This window comes from Schistocerca gregaria, chromosome 6 (assembly GCF_023897955.1).
Source record: "Schistocerca gregaria isolate iqSchGreg1 chromosome 6, iqSchGreg1.2, whole genome shotgun sequence".
In the NCBI taxonomy this organism is placed as follows: Eukaryota; Metazoa; Arthropoda; class Insecta; order Orthoptera; family Acrididae; genus Schistocerca; species Schistocerca gregaria.
In genome coordinates, this window is record NC_064925.1 from 378,113,737 (window position 1) to 378,135,531 (window position 21,795).

Consider the following 21,795-nt stretch of genomic DNA (forward strand, 5'->3'; position numbering starts at 1 on the left):
GTTCCACTGGTTTCTAGTACTTATGATGATACTAGTAGGTTTTTCTTCGGTGTTGACTGTAAGTTGCCAGAGAGAAATTGTAATGTTCATAGCCTTTCCAAATGTATCATCTGTTTGTGTGCACCCCACCCCTTCCACACACACACACACACACACACACACACACACACACACACACACACACACTACCACAGTGACACTGTGTTACAGCCATGGTAGTGTGTGTGTGTGTGTGTGTGTGTGTGTGTGTGTGTGTGTGTGTGTGTGTGTGTGTGTGTGTGAGAGAGAGAGAGAGAGAAGAGGAGCCAGGACTCATTGTTTTAAGAGTGAATGGTTCCCTTTCTGTTATTTTACATAGTGTCCATCTGGTATTTCCAATATTACTAACAAACAGCCGTGTTATCTGACTAGATTTGTTAAGGGAAGAAAAACATTACTAATGATTGTTATGATTGCTTAACAATAATAATTGTAGTGTACCTCTCTCTCTCCTGCTGAAGGTGGAATATCCAAAACAATCATGTTTTGGTTATTGTATCTCTGGATTTATTGACTTCAAGAAAAAATAGAATAATCTGGAATCGGAATTCTGCCTTACACAATACACTATTAATTTATTGTCATCTTCACTTGGGTCATGTTAGTGGGCCAGTCTTATTCGTGCAATCTCTTCTTGGGCTTTCCAAGATTTCTTTTTCTGTGTTGTACAAATTTCATGGCCTCACTCTTCCATTCTTTCCACATGGTCATTTCATTTATCTCTACATATTTACATATTATATCAAACTGAAAAGGCCAGGCTGGAATAACAGCAGTACGGAAAGGATAGATTCCTGTGGATAGATAGGTGCCCACCACATAGGTGGTGTTGGCTGCAGATAGGCGCAATGAAAAATTTTCCTTCCCACTCCAATCCCTTTGCCTGACTGAGACTCAATGTGTTTTTCGTATATTACTATTTGTTATTGGTTCAGATTGTAAATCTTTTGTAATATCTTTATAACTATGGCAGTATCTGTACTTTATGACAGTGGACCTTTAAAAATTAGAGGAGTTAGATTCAATCGCCTTAATAATATTCGTAAGAGCTTTGAAAGAATGTACAAAATTAGACTATTCATTTGAATTACATAAATCCAAATCCTATAAATAAATATTATGTTGCCAGAAACACAATTTAGATACTAATTTCTCGAATATAGTAAAACGCAGGTTCCCAAGCTTTTCTTCGCCAACATGCAAGTAGTTTCTATAACGGTACATCAGTTGGTGTTATTGTATGTTCCTTTTATCTTTCTCTGCAGAAAACTATAGACACTGGGCTCTCAAAATTTATATTACACAGCTTTTGGTACTGCATCTTATTTGTAGAGATTTTAACACACATGGCATTTTGTGGGATAATGTTATTATCTTATTGTCATTTTGTGTTTTTTTTTTCTGTTGGTCCTTAGGTGTTTCTGTATTTATGGAGATTTATTCTTCTTTGCATCTAAATGAATGACTATTTGTTTTGTGCCATACATGTCCCTCTTCTTTTATTGGTGAAGTGTGATTTCTAATGTTATTAATCCGTTTGTGTCATCCTGGAGTTCTCTTATCTGGTCAGTTACCCTAAATGACAGATTTTTGGTGTTTTTTTAAACACATTTATAATGCCACTACATTTTCACTGTGTGTTGACAATCAGCATCTCCATAAATGTAGAATCACCAAAGGAACAATGGAAAAAAATGTAAAACGACAATAAAATAGTAATGTTGTACCACAAAATATGTGTTAAAGTCTCCAGTGTTATAAGTCTCCTCATTCATGCTTGTCTCTCCTTTTTGAATTTGCCTTACTTTCTTCTGTCGTTGCATCACTATGAGAAATTGAAGCTGAATTAGTGGCGGGTTCTGTAAAAACTGAATCAGCATCAGAATCATTCATGTCAACAGTTTCTTCAGACCAATAAGTAGTACTTTAGGAAAGCTCTGAGCTTTTACCACCCTTCATCTTCCTTGATTTCTCTTTCATAACTCTAATCCTCGGCCTTACCTCTTTTGCTGCCAACTTCCAATTACTACCTCCAAGATAACCTCTACAATTGGACTCTTTTGTGTAATAAAGAGTTCATCATCTATGATTTTGATCATGTTCAAACCCCTAGTATAGGCAAAATTCAAAGAGATTATGTAGATTTGTGGAAAACTTGCACTCATTTTTTGTGAGTTTTATCTTTCTCTGAGCACTTTTTTCAGATTGCGTCAATCTAAATGCAGGTCTGTAAATTTCTTTGAAAATGAAGTAGAGCTCTTCTAGGAAACCTAGCATTCTCCCAAAATATTACACATTCACATGCAACTAAATTATTACTTTTACTGATAGTCAATTTTCAGTTTACGTACGTTATAAAAGACGACCAGCAAAACCTGTCAATTAGATGGCAATTTATGTCCACTGATCTGCTGCTTAACTTCACTGACCAAATAAGTAACTGTTATTACATTTTAAACTAATCACCATGATATAAATATTGACAATGTCATTGAATGGAAACACACACTCAGCTGAAGGTGGACAGTATGACAGCAGTTGCCACGTGCATAAGCAGTAATAAACAAGCATGTAGTTACATGACACAACCTTTTTGCCACTGGGACATGGGATTCTAATCTTCAATTTTAACAAAATAGGTCTTAAAAATATTCTTAGAACAAAGGGATATGCAAGGGGGTATGTGTGAAGAAATACAGAATTTGAAAAATAAAGGGCACCTAATGTATACACTTTGTTTTTTGCATTTTGCAGTATTTCTACTTGTTATTGCCACTTCAGTCAACTGCTACATTCCCTTTCCTTCCCATTTCCTAAAACTTTCTTGACCAATGGGGGTACGGTACCACCTTGGCTTTGCCCCTGGACCTGCCCTCTCTGTGACCTATGCCAGCTTCTCAAGGATAGTATCCCCCAGCCCCTATAGTTTTGAGTGTGCCTATATTGTTGGCGACAACTCTTAGATTTTGGCTTCCCAACCAATGTTCAGTTTGTACTGCAGAGCTTTACGCCATTCTCCAGGATGTCAAAGACTGTTGCCATCAGCGGCTACAGTATATTCTATGTTTGGATTCCTTCAGCTCTCTTCTCAACCTCCATGCTCTTTATCCCGTCCACACTCTGGTCTTCCAGATTCAGGACTGCCTCCACATGCTCCACTTGAGGGGCGTGTTTGTGGCATTCCTCTGGATCCCAGGGCATGTAGGTATCTGCGGAAGCGAGACAGCAGATGTGGCGGCAAAGGCTGCAGTCTCTCTTTCTAGACCCACTGTCCGCATGGTTCCGTTTGCTGATCTACAGAGGGTTTTTATGTTGTCATGTTGCTCTTTGATGACACACACATTGGTCTACATTTCCTGATAATAAGTTACGGGACGTGAAACCTCTTCCCTGTGCTTGGACCTCTTCCTCCCGGCCTCATCAGCGGGAGGAGTAATTTCAACTAGACTCCGAATAGGGCACTGTCTCTTTAGCTGTCAACATCTTTTAAGTGACGATCCTCCCCCACTTTGTTCCCATTGCTCTCAGCCGCAGACGGTGATACACCTTTTACTTCAGTGCCCCTATCTGAATCCACTACATGCCCTTTTACAGCTGTTGACTGATCTGTATTCCCTTTTAGCAGATGACACGCACTCAACCGATTGTGTCCTCGAGTTTATCGGTGTCAGTGGGATGACATCAGTTATTTGAAGCTCTTTTTCGTGGAACACAACCCCTCTTCAATAGTAGTTCTCTCTGTTTTCCTTTCGTTTTTAGTTTCGCTCTTTTGAGAGTTTCGATTCCATTGCTGCCGATTTAAAATTTGATTTTTTACCCTTCACTAAGCCACAGAATGGGCACTTATGATTGCAGCAGTTTTGTGCCCTAAAACCATAATTTAAAAAAAATAATTGTTGTATTACATCATGATATAGTCTTGGCTATTCTGTCTTCAGTGATGTTAATGAATTTTAAAAATTTGACCATCAGATGTGACATAACGAAAAACTGAAGAGATCTTTGAGAGGTTATTTGCATCAGTTGATTTATCCAGAATAATTGAGACTAAATTTGTTTCACTCGTTCTTATTTTATTCATAGACATATTTGAAACAGAATCAATTTTCATTATGTATTTATTAGATTTTATACTCATGAAACAGGCATGAATGTTCTAAATGGTTATTCATCTTTTGGTCATATCCATTGAGAAGCTGTACAAATTCAGTGTTATTGCCTTTATTGATAAAAGTGTGATTCATCACAACCTCTAAACATCATCTCTTATGTTGACATGAAGCAAATTACATCAGTTAAGCCTTTCATCATGTCCCCATTCTTTCATACAAGGTTGTTAGTTGTAAATTATAAGCTGTCTCCTGTTCACCCAAAATAGTCAATTCTCGTTTTCCCAAACTCTTTTTAAATTGATTATGCAAAGCCAGTGGTTCTGAGACTGGTTGTGCTTTGAACATTAGCCATGTCTCTGTAACCATCATGATTCCAAATGGATTTAACATTTGTGAACAAAATACATGAACTACACTACAGCTTTTGCATATTACAGCCAACTCCAGACAACTCATTGCTGTTGTACAGTTTCATATGGAAGCACTGTATGCAAGATTTCAGCTTAGTTATGAAGTGGAATCCCACAGACTGCACATTCACTTGTGTTTCACTTGAGTTTCCATGCTTTCTACACTGTGCACTACAATGTGCACTGAGTTCTGTTCCTCAACTTTGCACCGACTGGAGTATGCCTTTGCAATGTTTGTTACAAAAATTTTAAAGCTGTTCATAGTATGGAGATAACCTAAAACTATGTACCATGTACATAATTGTTTAATTACCTTAATCACAAACACATTTCCCATAGCTTCAGAAAAGAAGAAAACTTTTTCTTGTATTTGGCTCTATACAGGATGGCAGCCAGTCAAGGAATATTTTATTGAATTGGTTTAAGAAATTTATTTCAAAGGCCCAGTGGAATCTTTACAAGTTTTCTCGCAGAGTAGTTCATTCCACGTCTACGTGACACAAGTTGCTTGCCTTTCAAAACTGAGGCGGCTCTGCCCAGTTAAAGCGGCTGACAGGAGACTCCCTGAGCCCTGTGCTGCAACTGTTAGCGAATTTACGCCATTGATCTTGGCCAAAATTGTGCGCGGGATACCCGATCATGTGTGTGGGTGCCAGAGCGTCTTGCAGAGCAGAACACAGTTGCTTCTCTCTCTTGTAATCCAGACCTCTAGCAGAACAGACTTCTTTTTGGAAAGCAGAGCCTTTGGCTCTGCATTCTTTTTGGAAAGCAGAGCCTTTGGCTCTGCATTTTGTGACTGGCCACCAGCGTAAGTTAACATGAACCTTTCCCCTTTTGTTGCCCATTTTGCCACCTTCTAGACAGGCCTAAACCTGTTAACTTCCGACCCTAGGCGTGCCCTTTGTACTCTGTATATTGAAATATATCCTGTTCACTGTACTTAATTTCCTGTTTTGTCATTTAACGGCATCTGGATGCCCGCTATCAAATCCTGACTGCTTGACCTCCTGCACACTGTCGCCACGAGGCATATTTAACAGCCTTCTACCCCCTTTCCCTGCCAAGCTATACATTAACATCGGTTGCAGAAGTTCCTCGTAAGCTTCCCCCTAACTCTACAGCTCACTACGGGACTTTTGTGACCAGGAGCAATAGGTAACGATGCTTGCAGGAAATCCAGTGGTTGCTTGTTCAGACCACCGCTCAGGTAACATCAGGCCTCACTTGAATTGTAATGCACAGAGATTGTGAAGTTACCAAGCCTGCTGAGGCTCATTCGAAATTTGCAAGGCTAAATCAAAAATATTGCATAAAATTGTATTTGTGAATCCAAGTGAGGGACATTTTTAAACTTTGTTTCCATGAGACTCACTATTGTTTTCAGTTTATGCTGGGTGAACAGTGCTTACCTTGAGTTGTTGAATAGATGCCACTAGTTGGCATCTACCTTGAAGCTTCTGGCAGTTCAGGTTATTCACCATTGTGATGACTGTGACATTTGGGCCAAAACATCCTGTGATTATTTATGCTACCCTTTATTGTACATTTTCAATATTCCCTATTAGATCTATTTCTTATGGGCCCCACACACTTCAGTAATATTTTAGATTTGTTTGCACAATTTTTTTATGATCTAGCTCTTTTTGCTGCATTTTCCTAGCATTCTTCCAATGAGCTAAATTCTACCATCTGCTATACCTGTAACTGAACCTTTACATGATGATTCCAGCTGTGATCCACTTATATTGTAGTTGTGGGGACAACAGTCTTGCTTTTTGTTAAGTGCACAACTTAACATTTCTGAATATTTAAAGCAGATTATCAGTCTTTGCTCAACTTTGAAATCTTAAGATGCGAGTGAATATTTTTACAGCTTATTTTAGAAACTACTTTGTAATAGATAACTGCAAAAGGTTTAAAGGTTAATATTGTCTGGCAGGTCATTCATATACAAGAACATCAATGGTACCAACCAACTTTCCTGGGGCCTACATGAAATTACTTTGTCTGCTGATGGCTCTCCAGCCACGATAACATGCTGTGTCCTCCCTACCAAAAACTCCTCAATCCAATCACTAATCTTGTTTGATACCCCATATCATCATACTTGGGTAATGAGGGTTGGTGTGGTAATAAGTAAAATGCTTTTTGGAAGTCGAGAAATGTGGCATCAACCTGATTGCCATTATTCATGGCTTTCATAATATTGTGATATTAAAGCGTGTGGGTTTCGATGGCCCATGTTTTTGGAATCCTTGCTGGATGCCATAGAGATCATTGCGTTTGAATTCACAGAGAGAGGTCCCGAGCAGCGGAATCAATTTTTTGAAACTATCTGTAGGGCGATGTAGCTTACAAGATCCTAGGTATCACACCCTGCAGCCATTCACCTTGGTGGGCCATTGTTAGCGAGTAATCGATGAAAAAAATTCAGAATTTCTTGGAATGCACTACAACTTTATCAGAGGTTGTGGGTTCGAATCTTGTAAGATGCACTAAAAATTTTATATTTAAAGTCTTCATCGAAATAACTTTGATCATAATTTTTATTCAGTTATTGGGTTTTAATGTAATTTTTTTCATTTCTATTCCTTTGACATATCGTGTTTAATCACCTTACTAACTTTTTTAATTGCTCTCATTTTTTCTTCCCATCGCTCTTTGCCCATCAAAATATTATAACATTTGAAAATGCCATTCTATTGGTTAAAAAACAAAAGATGAAATAATCTTTTTATATGCGCAGCGGTGTCAAAAATAAGATTTTTGCTGAAAGATGTACATTTTCTTGTTTGGTAATCATCATATGAACATTTGAAATTTAAGTCCTTACTTGGGCAATTTCAAGAAAATAACAGTAGAAATTTCATGTGTTGAGTAAGTATCAGAACATTGCAACTCTGAGCATGAGGTGGTGGTGTCCAAGTGGTTAGCATTTAAGCTCTGCCTCCTCCAAACACTGAAGATATTCTTGACCATGTCATACTATTCTGTATATATGACACTTGAAAGATAATATAATGAAGAAATATGTGCATTTGCATGTACTTTTATTGAATTTCCATATTATTTGACTGTTTGCCATTTTTTAATTACTACAAGAATATAAGTATTGGCAAGTAAATGAACAAATGCATAATGTTTTCCCAAGCATGTATGCCTGTTGTGAATTGTGAAATCCCTTACACCTACAATTGGATAGGGCACCCAGAACTGCTTTGGAGCTGGTCGCTTCAACCTGCAGACTTAGACACAGGCTCCCTTCAGCAGCTAATGTGGGTAGTGGTAAAATTTAATGTATGTGTGAATTTTTTGCAAATCACAAAATTGGAGGTGACACTCCAAAGTCTTCAGCTACTACAGATGGTTAATGCCATGAAGATTTAATGCATAATACACTTGCAAAATTCAATTAAATGATGTATTTCATGCACTGTGATAGTTTTCTTGAAGAAGCGGACCTCGTTGGTACAGAATCATCTGCAGGTGCAATGGCAATTGGAGAACTTTATCAGTCCGATGAAGTAGCTGAAGAAAGCCTATTATGTGAAACTGAAGATTTTTGTGACTGTGAGGATTACAGCTCCAGTTTTGCAGTAAAATGTAGATGTGATTTCTAAAAAAATTCACACATACACTAATCTCACTGCTACTCAAGTTAAGTGGCAAATGAGGCCTTTTCTGTGTCTGTAAGTCAAAGCATCCAGGTGCACAGCAGTTATGGGTACATTACACAATTGCAGGTGTAAGTGATTTCACGATTCATGACAGGCATGCACATTTGGAGAACATTATGCGTTTTTTCATTTCCTTCTCTATAGTTATAAATGTAATATTTTTTTGTGATAACTGAAATCAGAATACAGCCAAATTAATTGGCAATTCAATACAGGTGCATAAAAATATAAATGTTTGTTCATCATATTACCTTTCAAATGCCATATATATAGGAAACAATCAAGAGTATGATGAGTGTTGAAAAAATAGCCATTGGGGAAAAAAGGGACGAGCAGGACTTGTTCCATGGTTCCTCGGACTGCAAAATTAGAACACTATCCACTTGGATGCTATCCCATGATGCTCAGAGTTATAACACACCAGTACTTATTCAGCACACAAAACTTCTATTGTGAATTCCCTGTAATTGCCTAAGTAGTATGTCGTACTACCCTTGCATGTAATGTTGTCCAAATGGATTACTAAAAGTGTACAAATTCTAAAGTAAATTCATGATCCAAACGTTGTGGCCTTCTCTTGTAATTAGTTTTCAGAGAAGACATTTTAGTATTGTTTCACAAGATTTCTTATCACATCTTCCATTTACAAAACTGTAGAAATCAAAACCAGTTGTTGAACATTATAATCTCTTCGACAGTATGATTCAGGAGTATATGTATTAGTGGGCAGAGAATTTCTTTAAGCTTTTGGTTTTATCTGGCATTGACCTATTGGAAATATGTAAACGAAATAAAAATGAGAAAAATGTCGTTTTGAGTGACCATTGTATCTAATAGTATTTTGGCCATGGATATTCAATTTGAGGACGAGTACATTCAGAAGTACACCAATGGGGAATATTACATGCTAGATGGTTTCTATTCACATTCCAGTGCCGAAATGCTGGAAATGTGTGATGTGCATGGAATGTGATTGACTTGTAACCATGCAGTTTTTTCCAAGATTTAAGTCTCAATTGAATTAAGTCAGAATTTCATGTCAGACAATCAATTTATTTTCTTCTTTTCTCCACTTTGAAGTTTGACCGAATTATTTGACTTTCCATTATTACAATTGACCACACACACATACACACACACGTTTTCCAATTTTTTGGACAACTTTTCTTTCCCGAACAAGGTTATTTGAACCGCTTCGAACATTCTTGAAAGAAAATTAGCCATGTGGGTCCAGCCGTGCTCAATTGATGCTCTTATCAACAAACATCGTTTTATTTTTATTTGTATAGATGATGAATTTGGTTCCCAGTATTCTTGTCTGGTGGCACCAAAGTCACTTTTGTATGTTCTTATGCTAAAAACATGAGCTAGAGAATGTCGTGTTAAGTGGTGCTTCGGAATTTATCAGGTGGAGTGCATTGTTATTACTCTCTTTATGGAGGCGGTATTTACCAGTGGCAGGGGAGAAGATCCATTCTTGCCATACCTTACTGTACATATCTCCTATCACAATTTTATATAATTTTTTAACACTGTCAATAAGCTTGCTCCATTCCCTGACAGAAAGTATCCTTGTCTTCCCATCAGCAGGGACATGTGCATTTAAGAGCCTGCAGTTTTTCTGTTTTATTTGTACCCTTGGACTTATTACTTTAAATCCTATTACTAGTTGTTCAGTGCTTTGGTTATAAATACCACACCAAATTTGCCTTCACTATTATGGCTGCTATAGTACATAGTACACTGGTGTTTCTGGAACGCACTTTGTCCAGTCCATCTTACCTTTTGCAAGCCCGTGGTAGCCATTTTGTATGTTTTTACTGTTCCATTCAGTCTTCCAATGGCTCTATTTTTGTATAATGTCAGTGTGTTCCATGATCAAATTCTCATATTCCATGTTAGTTTGCCATGTCTTCAGCATAACATCCATCTGGCTGTATTTCCCTGATACTTTGCAATAAGACTTTTTCTAGGTATTGGTTATTAGCCGATAGCCCATCCCCCTATTCTTCGGAAGACCATTTCCCCCACTCTCATATGCCTCGACCCTGTTTCTCACTGAAGTTAGGTATCTAATCCTCCATAAGTTTGCTCAAGTTTTTGCTAGTTTGGCTAAACGGCCCATACCAACAAAATATAGATGTGCAACTAAATAACACGGAGAATGATTGCTGTTATCAGATCAACACCTCCAGAATGGCTAGGACACATTCCACCTCCTCAACTGTGATAAATGCAGTCATGAATGAATACAAAAAGATCATGTATAATAAAAATCTACCAATCCATCAAGATACTGATGATGCAAATCACAACAGACTGCTCTGGATGACCATCCACAGTAAACACAAGGGTCGCTTGGAAGGTGAGTTTAATCTCGCTAATGCATAGACTCAAGAATGTACTGAACCACTAGATTTGACTTTCCACGCCAAATATGGTCAGTGCTAAACAGTATTAGAACCCGACAGGGCAGATGTGCTATTTTTTTACACAAAGGGGGTTAGCATCCATCACCACTTTGTGAAAAGCCTATAATGTATGAATATAGTATTAGTGATGTATTTCTTGAAAGTCACATTGATTTAATATCTAGGCGTTACATTGCAAAGTGATATGAAATGAAATGAGGATATAAGCTCGGTAATAGGGGAGATAAATTCTCTGGTTTATCGAGAGAATTTTAGGAAGGTGTAGCTCATCTATAAAGGAGACTGCATATAGTACATGAGTGTGACCATTCTTGTGCACTTTTGAAGTGATTGGGATATCATGCCCATTAGTTTAGATTTACTGGAATAAAAGAAAGACTTTTTCAAAGGTCATGCATTCAAATTGGTGTTTGATAATTAATACCAACTTTAAATGTCAATCGATGTGGATGCACTTCAAATGGGCAGTCATGGCTATTGTGTGGTTTTCTTTGATTGTGTTCTCAATACTGGTTACCAGAAGGATTCATCGACTCCGATCTTGGTAAATCTGTATAAATGGATGAACATAGCTATTCGAAGCTGAATTGATCTTATCAGTTTAAATGTTGTGAGTTTTATACAGTTAATTTAAGATGGCTGGCTTTTGGTCAAATGATTGAGCAGAGCGAAAAAAAATTAAACATTTGACTTTTGTTCAAATTTTCATAGCCAAATGAAGAAGGGAAATGGACAAATGACAAATAGGATACAAAATTGACCAGCAAGAGGTCTAGTATTGCCAAAAAATAAATAAATAAAATAAAATAAATAATTGTAAATAAAATAGAAAGAAACTTCCACATGGGAAAAATATATTAAAAACAAAGATTCCAAGACTTACCAAGCAGGAAAGCGCCGGTAGATAGGCACAATAAATAAAACACACAAACACACACAGAATTTCTAGCTTTCGCAACTGACGGTTGCTTCTTCAGTCTTGTCTGTTTGTGTCTGTTTATGTGCGGATGGATATGTGTGTGTGTGTGTGTGTGTGTGTGTGTGTGTGCGCGAGTGTGCACCTGTCCTTTTTTCCCCCTAAGGTAAGTCTTTCCGCTCCCGGGATTGGAATGACTCCTTACCCTCTCCCTTAAAACCCACATCCTTCAGTCTTTCCCTCTCCTTCAGTCTTTCCCTCTCCTTCAGTCTTTCCCTCTCCTTCAGTCTTTCCCTCTCCTTCAGTCTTTCCCTCTCCTTCAGTCTTTCCCTCTCCTTCAGTCTTTCCCTCTCCTTCAGTCTTTCCCTCTCCTTCAGTCTTTCCCTCTCCTTCAGTCTTTCCCTCTCCTTCAGTCTTTCCCTCTCCTTCAGTCTTTCCCTCTCCTTCAGTCTTTCCCTCTCCTTCAGTCTTTCCCTCTCCTTCAGTCTTTCCCTCTCCTTCAGTCTTTCCCTCTCCTTCAGTCTTTCCCTCTCCTTCAGTCTTTCCCTCTCCTTCAGTCTTTCCCTCTCCTTCAGTCTTTCCCTCTCCTTCAGTCTTTCCCTCTCCTTCAGTCTTTCCCTCTCCTTCAGTCTTTCCCTCTCCTTCAGTCTTTCCCTCTCCTTCAGTCTTTCCCTCTCCTTCAGTCTTTCCCTCTCCTTCAGTCTTTCCCTCTCCTTCAGTCTTTCCCTCTCCTTCAGTCTTTCCCTCTCCTTCAGTCTTTCCCTCTCCTTCAGTCTTTCCCTCTCCTTCAGTCTTTCCCTCTCCTTCAGTCTTTCCCTCTCCTTCAGTCTTTCCCTCTCCTTCAGTCTTTCCCTCTCCTTCAGTCTTTCCCTCTCCTTCAGTCTTTCCCTCTCCTTCAGTCTTTCCCTCTCCTTCAGTCTTTCCCTCTCCTTCAGTCTTTCCCTCTCCTTCAGTCTTTCCCTCTCCTTCAGTCTTTCCCTCTCCTTCAGTCTTTCCCTCTCCTTCAGTCTTTCCCTCTCCTTCAGTCTTTCCCTCTCCTTCAGTCTTTCCCTCTCCTTCAGTCTTTCCCTCTCCTTCAGTCTTTCCCTCTCCTTCAGTCTTTCCCTCTCCTTCAGTCTTTCCCTCTCCTTCAGTCTTTCCCTCTCCTTCAGTCTTTCCCTCTCCTTCAGTCTTTCCCTCTCCTTCAGTCTTTCCCTCTCCTTCAGTCTTTCCCTCTCCTTCAGTCTTTCCCTCTCCTTCAGTCTTTCCCTCTCCTTCAGTCTTTCCCTCTCCTTCAGTCTTTCCCTCTCCTTCAGTCTTTCCCTCTCCTTCAGTCTTTCCCTCTCCTTCAGTCTTTCCCTCTCCTTCAGTCTTTCCCTCTCCTTCAGTCTTTCCCTCTCCTTCAGTCTTTCCCTCTCCTTCAGTCTTTCCCTCTCCTTCAGTCTTTCCCTCTCCTTCAGTCTTTCCCTCTCCTTCAGTCTTTCCCTCTCCTTCAGTCTTTCCCTCTCCTTCAGTCTTTCCCTCTCCTTCAGTCTTTCCCTCTCCTTCAGTCTTTCCCTCTCCTTCAGTCTTTCCCTCTCCTTCAGTCTTTCCCTCTCCTTCAGTCTTTCCCTCTCCTTCAGTCTTTCCCTCTCCTTCAGTCTTTCCCTCTCCTTCAGTCTTTCCCTCTCCTTCAGTCTTTCCCTCTCCTTCAGTCTTTCCCTCTCCTTCAGTCTTTCCCTCTCCTTCAGTCTTTCCCTCTCCTTCAGTCTTTCCCTCTCCTTCAGTCTTTCCCTCTCCTTCAGTCTTTCCCTCTCCTTCAGTCTTTCCCTCTCCTTCAGTCTTTCCCTCTCCTTCAGTCTTTCCCTCTCCTTCAGTCTTTCCCTCTCCTTCAGTCTTTCCCTCTCCTTCAGTCTTTCCCTCTCCTTCAGTCTTTCCTGAAGAAGTAACCGTTGGTTGCAAAAGCTAGAAATTCTGTGTGTGTGTTTGTGTGTTTTATTTATTGTGCCTATCTACCGGTGCTTTCCCGCTTGGTAAGTCTTGGAATCTTTGTTTTTAAAATAAATAAATAATTGATTGCTAGAAAGTGATCAGTGTAATTAAGAAACACTGAATTAGTGATTTGAGGGAAATTGAAATATTTCACGAACAGCTGCTTTCAGCTATGTAATTGAGGTGAGGTGCCGAGAAGTTCGTCGTTTCAAGGCCTAGCTATTTTGTGCACAAAAAGCTACATGGGTGTAGAAATTCCAGAATTCTTTCCTTCTGTGTTTCATGTTGAAAAAATAAATATCAGATTACAGCATAAACTGAAACTTCTTTGTTTTCTTGTGATCTAATACTGTAGCAATAATAGAATATTGATCAATATTTAGATACGTTGTTTCATGCTTTCTGAACAAAACTTGAACATTAAAAAAAGCGAATGAAAATTAGAGTCCAAATGTTATGTGAAATGATTTGGTAAGTAGTAAGAAATAAAATAGATTAGAAAAATATTTAATACACCTCATTCACTTGGCATGATTTCTAGCATCATTCAGAGACACATCAAATGTTTCTGTAATGTATTTTATTTCTTATTTTGACAAATCATTTCACAAAACATTTGATTTTTTAACAATTTTTTCCAACTTGTTCCTGACAGCTTAAGAGATTTTTCTCTCTCTTCCTGAATTTTCTAGGGGGATATGTAGGTAGTTCTTTCTATACTCTCCCCCCCCCCCCCCCTTCCCCCCTCTTCCTACCCAAAGTGGGACTAGTGTCACATCTTAGTCTCAAAATATATACACACACCATAATTAATCTGTTTATACCTGTAGAAGTCTATTTGAGAATTTGTTGTACTGTATGCTGATTGTGCAGCAGTGTACGTCTCAGGCACATCATTGGGCTTTCTACATATCGTTGTAGACTATTTCATGCCTTTTCAATTGATCTTTAATAACTATGGGTCATTGAGTTTTCAAACTCCAACTAATAAAATCTCTGAAACAACTACTTCTTGCAGAAAAGTGCTTCACAGTTTTGTTTCCATGTTAGAAACTTCTTTGGCAGTCATGCTGTAACTTGTTGATGCTTTGTCTCCATGAATCTCTTTCATACTGTGTGAATCACTACAGATTACAAATTAAGAACTTCGTAGTGCTCACTTCATTTTCATTTGTAATGTAATAACTTTGATTGTATGGTGTGCATTTCACATTGTATGTTCACGGATGAAAGAAGTGTGCTCTTAAACTTATCTCCAGAAGATTAGCCTCACACACAAAGTACAATATTGTCTGCTTACATTAAACTTTGTGACCAATATTTCAGTGACTGAATCTTCCTCTGGCTGAGTGTGCTAACTGTGTTGCCAGTTTTATGAATGACACTAAGTAACATTAATGTTGTTTACTGTCTGTCTCTTTTCTCTCTACTCTCAAAAATATATAGAATATTCTTTAATACCCTTGTAAGGTCACCTATTATAGCATTATGAACATATTTGTGCAGACCAAATAAACATGTATTTGAATTATACCATTAGAAAATTATAACTAACATGGAGATACAAAGCTTTGCATGGTTGGCCATCTTAGCAATGACTTCGGCAGTCACAAAAGAATAAACTGCTTAACTTGTCTGCAGTTTCTCTCTCTGTTATCTGTGTCTATCTCTCCCTGACTCAACTGCCTTGTTGCTTTGAATTACATTTTCTTTCATACCCTTTCTTTATAACATAATCAGATACCATTTTTCCTTGTCATACTTTCTGTTCACATCCTTACATCTCTGTTATATGCTGAAATATTTTGCTTTGACTATACAAGTCTGTCCTGTCAGTGTTCAAATGTTCCAAAGGGAATATTGAATTTGCAGCCTCACAGTTGATTCAGTTTGCTCATTAGGTTTTATTCATTACTCTCAGCTTCACACATGAGGTGAGTTCTGCTCTATATTTTCTAGTCTTGTACATTTCCAGTTCTCTATTTTGCTTTATTATGTATTGTAATTCTAAATTTGGGTGCTGTTCTTCATTTTTGTATACTATTATGAGAAGGCACAACTTTTAAATGCAATGTATCTTATTTGTTCTTTGAAGTTTCAGTAGAACATATTGGATACGGTGACACAGTGGCAAGTGCCCGTTACGAACAGAGACGTGCAATGCTGGAACGTACACTTTCTGAGGCATTCCATGACTTGACACAGTTGTGCCTGTTGCGAGAACCATCCGCACGTCCAACGGCTGCTCAGTTGTTACAGCATCAATTTTTCAAGCAGTGTCGGCGGGCTTCCCAGCACTTACCTGATCTTCTGCGGCCTGTGCTGCCTCTCACTGACAATAGGACAGCAAGCTATGGTGAGCAGTCACCGCAACATGTCTCACGAATTGGAAATTGCTGTTGCTTTATGGTGATGAAAAGATAATTTTTATGAGATTGTGTTTCACAAAAGGAAGGATCATCGTTAGCAGTAAAAGATAAACCGTATAAGGACATGGTAAAAGCTACACAACTTATAATGGAAATGAAGATAGCACTTTATCACATTTTGTTTTGTTTCTGTGAGACTTGTAATATCTCACATCCATTTCTTAAATTTCTTGTAATAGCAACTACTTATTTCTTTGTGAAAATGGTTTTAGAGTAATTTCACTCCATGGATTTTGAAAACAGATTATGTTAGTGCTGTTGTACTGTAAGTTCCTATATAATACCTCAAGTGCACAAATGGCACTGATGTAACTCCCAATTTTTGCTGATAAATCTTTCATATTTGGGAGTGAATAAATACAACTATAATTTGGTGATATGTTTCAGACTTCACATTGAATTTAGCTGAGAACAGATAGATAAAAATGTGAAAGGAGTGTGTTGTTCCTTTTTTGCATTACTAGTGAATATACACAATCACTGAATGAATGAGTAGCCACTGTTACAAACTACACAACAGATAGATTCATACCCAAGGCAGTTATGCAAATTTCACTTGGGTCTCCAGAAGACTAATTTGTAAAATTAAGGCACTTATTAATTACAGTAAAAACAAGCTTGAAAACATCATGGAGAATTGAATTTGTAGACACACAATGATGGTAAAGCCAATACAAGATGTATTAATTAAATTCTTTAATACACGTAATTTATATTAAGTAGGGATAAAGGCAATGATGCAGAAATGAAAGACCAAAACAGTGAAAGCAATCAGCAGTTTGTAGTGAGGTAGAACAAGTAATGAAGAAGTGTAAGCTGGTACTGATACATTATATTTCAGTGCTCTTGACAAAAATATATTTGGTGATAAGGTGCCTGTGTGATAGTGATGAGCATAGGGTGTCAAATGTTCAAATTGTGGAATGGAAATTTAAACACTTCAGAGAAATGTGTTATCACTTAAAAATAGGCAATAGAGAACATATGCAGATGAGAATGAATATTGAAGTCGGTGATAAAGGTGACAAGTAGTATGGAATGAATGTAAAAGAAAACATTGGTAATTGGAATGAAAACTTTTCCTCATCCATCTGACTTAAGCTTGCACCCAGCATTGTGTATTCAGCAAAGACCAAACATTTTCTAACCACAGTCTTTCTGACAATTCCACTCCCCTCTTGGTTAGGCCTCTACTGGCTCCACTTACTATTTCTTTTCAGCTGCTAATCACCACTGATCCCCTCCCTCACTTGATGCTCTCCCCCCCATTCGTTCACTTGAACCCCCATTTGCTCACTTGAATCCCTCACACTTAATTGATCTCCTCCCTCTCGTGATTTCACACATGCCATCATCCTCTCATCCTTTCATCATACACATACCCCATTCTCCATCCCTCTGACAACACACATGCACACCCCTTATTCATCTTTTATAAAATTCCTTTCATATTTCTACATGGCATTTGCAGTATAGATTAGCATCTAAGCACGTACACTGTACCTCCATCATTTTGTATTTCTTTCTCCATAATATCACTTTTTATCATCCCTGATTTATTTTTGCAGTACGTCAGATGTCAGAACCTCATTGTTCTAACCAATATACTAAAGCAATATTTTGTCTCAATTGGTTGGTGTATGTTAATAAAAGACCCATGAGAGACGCGTCTATTCACAGTTCATCTTGCTGCTTTATACGTCACATCATTTATTCATATATTTGAGCCCTCATTTCAGCTGCTTCTAAAATTTTAGTATTTTAATTTTCATTGTTGTAGTGGATTGTATCTGTAGTTACATTGATCAGAGTCATAGTTTTTTCTGCAATTGGCAGTATAAAGAATTGGAAAAAGTAGAAATTCATTACTGGTAGCAAAGAATTTGGTGTAATTGTATCTCAAATTTTCTATTTTGTATTGAATTAGTCTGCCAGCAGAAGCTCTACTGAACTAGTTAATATACTTTTTTTGTAGTATTTTAAGCATGAATGATAGCTGTTTTTTAATAATTTTACTTTTGAAATTGAGTTCCACATCTTGGAGTTAACTGTTGATAATCATGAAACTGTAGGCTTTTGCTCCACATTTCACTGAATAGTTTTGTTAGTCCTAACTAAACTAGAGTAGATTAAATTATTTCAACATTTGAAACTCATTCAAAAGAATTTGTTTATGTATGAAGTAGCAAAAGTCTTTGGAAAAAATCAGACTAGACCAGTATTCATTGAGAAACCTACCTTTCCTTTTGCTTCAATGTTTTCAGGTACTGAAACAGTCCATTTTTTTCCAGGTGATCCAGAATTGCTGTTTGTTTCTGAATCACTATCAGATTTAGAGATAGCACCTTTAAAATGGAATTTTTAAGTGTGTGTGACATGCTTTGGGAGCTGGTGTGGTTGAGTGTAAAACACTATGAAAGTCTGACAGACACATTGCTGTTTTGCAAAGGAACAGTGGCCACTCCGGGTGCCAAGTAGTGCCATTGTTTCAACAACACTAACTTATTTGTTGATGTGGTGTATGTTAATGTTTCTAACATATTATACTCTCTTCTGTGAAGGGATTATTTGCCAGTTTGTTGTAAATGTTTATGTGATTACAAATACAGAATTAATATTAATTTAAAGTAATTCCTGTTGTTTGTGAAGACTGAAGGTTTCACATGCAGTGTCAGCACATGGCTGTCTGTTGCTTTGTTTTAGCCTCTGATACCAAAGTTTTATTAATTGTAATGGAGGTATATCTTATTGCTATTTTTGTAAATCACTGTAATTGAAACCTTTTATCTAAACAGCAAGTCACTACATAAAGAGCCAGTACAAATGTTCTAAATAAAATATTTTAAATGAAACAGTGTATATAAATGGGTTATGATCCACAGCAAATAAAAGGTTTGTAATGTTGAAGATCTCATATTTCACAGAATATGCAAATTTTAACGGCAGGGAACAAAACCCATTGTATTGGTATTCTAAAAAGTGATTCATGTAAATGCATGTAATCAGATGTGCAGAAACTTTTGTGATAGATATGTGGATGGCTGTGTGGGGTGGTGTTATTCAGTATCTGTGGGTTGTACAAAATTCTTTTAATTAGTAGCTTTAAAATAATTTAAGCTGTGTACTCATTATTGTGAAAGAGATTTATCCTTATACGTAGATTCTATATTCTTATTGATATTATTTCAGCTGTTCACTTTCAGAATTTAAAGGTGCTAAGTTTCTTAAATTTGTGAATGGAGGAAAATCAGAGTATGAATTTGTACACTTGTTTTTGAACAAGCTTAATACTTCCTATCAATGAAAAAGGGTAGAATAAAAATTGTTCCACTTGAAAGTATGGTGTGTGTGTGTGTGTGTGTGTGTGTGTGTGTGTGTGTGTGTGTGTGTGTGTGTGTGTGTGTGTGTGTGCATGCAAGAGAGATTAATACATTTAATTGTTGCTTGTAAAAAGCATTTATTCAGTGCAAGTTCTGTGTTCAAGGATTTATTAGAGAGAGAGAGAGAGAGAGAGAGAGAGAGAGAGAGAGAGAGAGACGCATTGTGTGTCTTTAATAAAATTCTTATTGTATGTCCCATGTATAATATCAATTTTTCTGCCCATCTGATTAAATTACAAAGACGTGAGTAATCAAGACTAAGGAACAGAATCTGTGTATATTTGCCTTTGCTTTAATCTGCCAGTACTGAACTGCAAAATAAGTGGCACAAATTTATCTACAATAGTAATGACATATGACCTGCTTTTAAACAGGCATATCTCAGTATTAAAACTTCATATCTGATGTAACACATCTTGAAGTGTGTTGCCTCACAAATTTGTACTGATGCCATCACATATTTTACTAATTAATAATTTGTGGGCATCAATGATAAAAATTGGATTGTTTCACATTTTGAGGCTGCTGCTTTTAATAGGTATGAGAACTATGTGATGGATTCTGTTACAAGCAGCATAAAATAGTAACATGAACTGACCAATTTTACAAATGCCTTTATTAAAATATCACCCTTTCCTATGATGCTAGTTTCTTTGTTCAAAGTTTCGCAGATAGTGAAAAAAATTGCATATATTTTTATGTATTTATAAATATCCTTCATTTTTCACTATTGCAAGACATGGTATAATTTTTTGTAAGCTACTGTGATCATCAAAAGAGTTCTCCTAGGTGCAAACATTGTACATTTGTGCAATCATTAAAAAACTAATGTGAAAGATGAATAAAGCACAGTGAAGGCAGGGATTTAATTTTTGCTATTCACTTATTCACATTCTGGTGTTTTCCTTTTCTGCCACTAATCCTGCTTTTCCAAAATGTTTGCATTGTTATTCTTTCCCTCTCCTCCTCAGAAGAGCGTAGCTTACGCTACAGGTACAAGGCATCTGGATAAACAATATATGTTTGGTATCTTATATTTTTTCAATTTAACCATGTGCTTAAGTAAGTGAATTTACATTGTGTAGAACCCAAATACAGAACATCCTCCAGTCACAGATTTACATTTTCCATTGTTATTAAATAACTCAAAAATATATGCCCGACAGGCCTCATTCAACAAGACTGTGGTTGATTTATCACATGATAGTAAACGTACCTCAGGTATAACCCTTTCTGTGATACTCTCTTCTCCAGTGAAACACAGAACATAAAACACAGTTTTGAGAAAGCCCTTCTGGAGGTTTCTTGTACATTTATACTGATGTCAGTTAATAATTAAGAAGTTATGGAAAAAATAAACTAACTTGTCCAAGTATTAGAGTTTTTGCTTTCTAAGTACCTGTTGGCATTCAAACATCCCATGTTCATGGAAAGGAAGCACTCAAAGTACATGGTTAGTATTATAATTAAACTGTTATCATGACATTCACACTTGTTAAGCACATGGAAAGACAGGAACTGTAGATGCTTAAAATAATAGGATAAGCAAGCTTGCTTTCTGCTAATTATTTAAGATAAGAATGTGCAAATTTTTAAAAGTATAAATACTGTTGAAGATATCTTAAATGATTTACTGGTATAGTAATGTATTTATTTAGTCTACTGAAGCAATTTACTGGCAGCTGTGTGGCATTGTCATGTATGAGATCTACAGATGTGTACTTGACCAAACCAGAAGCTTTGAACAGGTTCTGTTGTTGTCCTTGGCAAAATTATTTAATCTCACTCAGTTGTATACTTTTGTCTAAAGTCTCTGAACCAATGAAGCTGTTAGAGATGTATAGACTAAAATCATAGATTTGCTGTATCTCTTCAGTCTTCTGCTTAGATGACAGGTTTCTTAACCTCTTTCTCAGATTAGTACTTCAATCTACAGCTCTATTGTATTTTTTGTAAGCCTGTGCTGCTGGTTGCCAAATACTCTTGAAGTTTGTCTTCATTCAAATCAAATTTACAATTGTTTCTTTATATTAATTTGCAGTAACCAACATCCAAAGATTTTATGACTCTAGACACCTTGAACTAGGTAGGTATGAAACATAGAAGACAGGATAACTTATAATATTGTCTTGTACAATTTGTATATTGGTTTTTTACTAGACTTTTTTCTTCCATTTTGTTATTTTTTCCAATATCATTTAAATGTTACAAAGCAGAAGATTTTTCAAAGACTAATTTTACTTTTGAATTAGTTGGCAGTTCTTTCATCAAACACTGTTTCTTTTGTAGTAATCATACAATGAAGGCTTTCACGACTGGATGTTCCAGCTGCGGGAATTCCTCCAGGTTGGCCGTGATCCATGGAACTCTTCTCTCCCTGACACTTTGTCCAAAGCTATGTCTTCGGAGGTGCTCCTGGTTGTGCTGAGTCTTGCCGACTGTCGGCAAGA

General features: G+C 37.3%; 1 protein-coding gene across 4 annotated transcripts in view; it reads left to right on the forward strand.

The window, feature by feature from the left end:
* Positions 1 to 20,237, forward strand: part of LOC126279097 (STE20-related kinase adapter protein alpha) — a 41,336-nt gene extending 21,099 nt beyond the window's left edge. For 2 of the 4 annotated variants that reach the window (XM_049979567.1, XM_049979566.1), the window contains exons 6-7: positions 15,632 to 15,892; positions 18,257 to 20,237. In XM_049979567.1, coding sequence (XP_049835524.1) covers positions 15,632 to 15,892; positions 18,257 to 18,330 — 335 coding nt within the window. In that variant the 3' untranslated portion in view covers positions 18,331 to 20,237. The remainder of the gene's footprint in view (positions 1 to 15,631; positions 15,893 to 18,256) is intronic. The other 2 variants (XM_049979568.1, XM_049979569.1) reach the window with 1 other exon arrangement.
* The last annotated feature ends 1,558 nt before the right edge of the window (positions 20,238 to 21,795 follow it).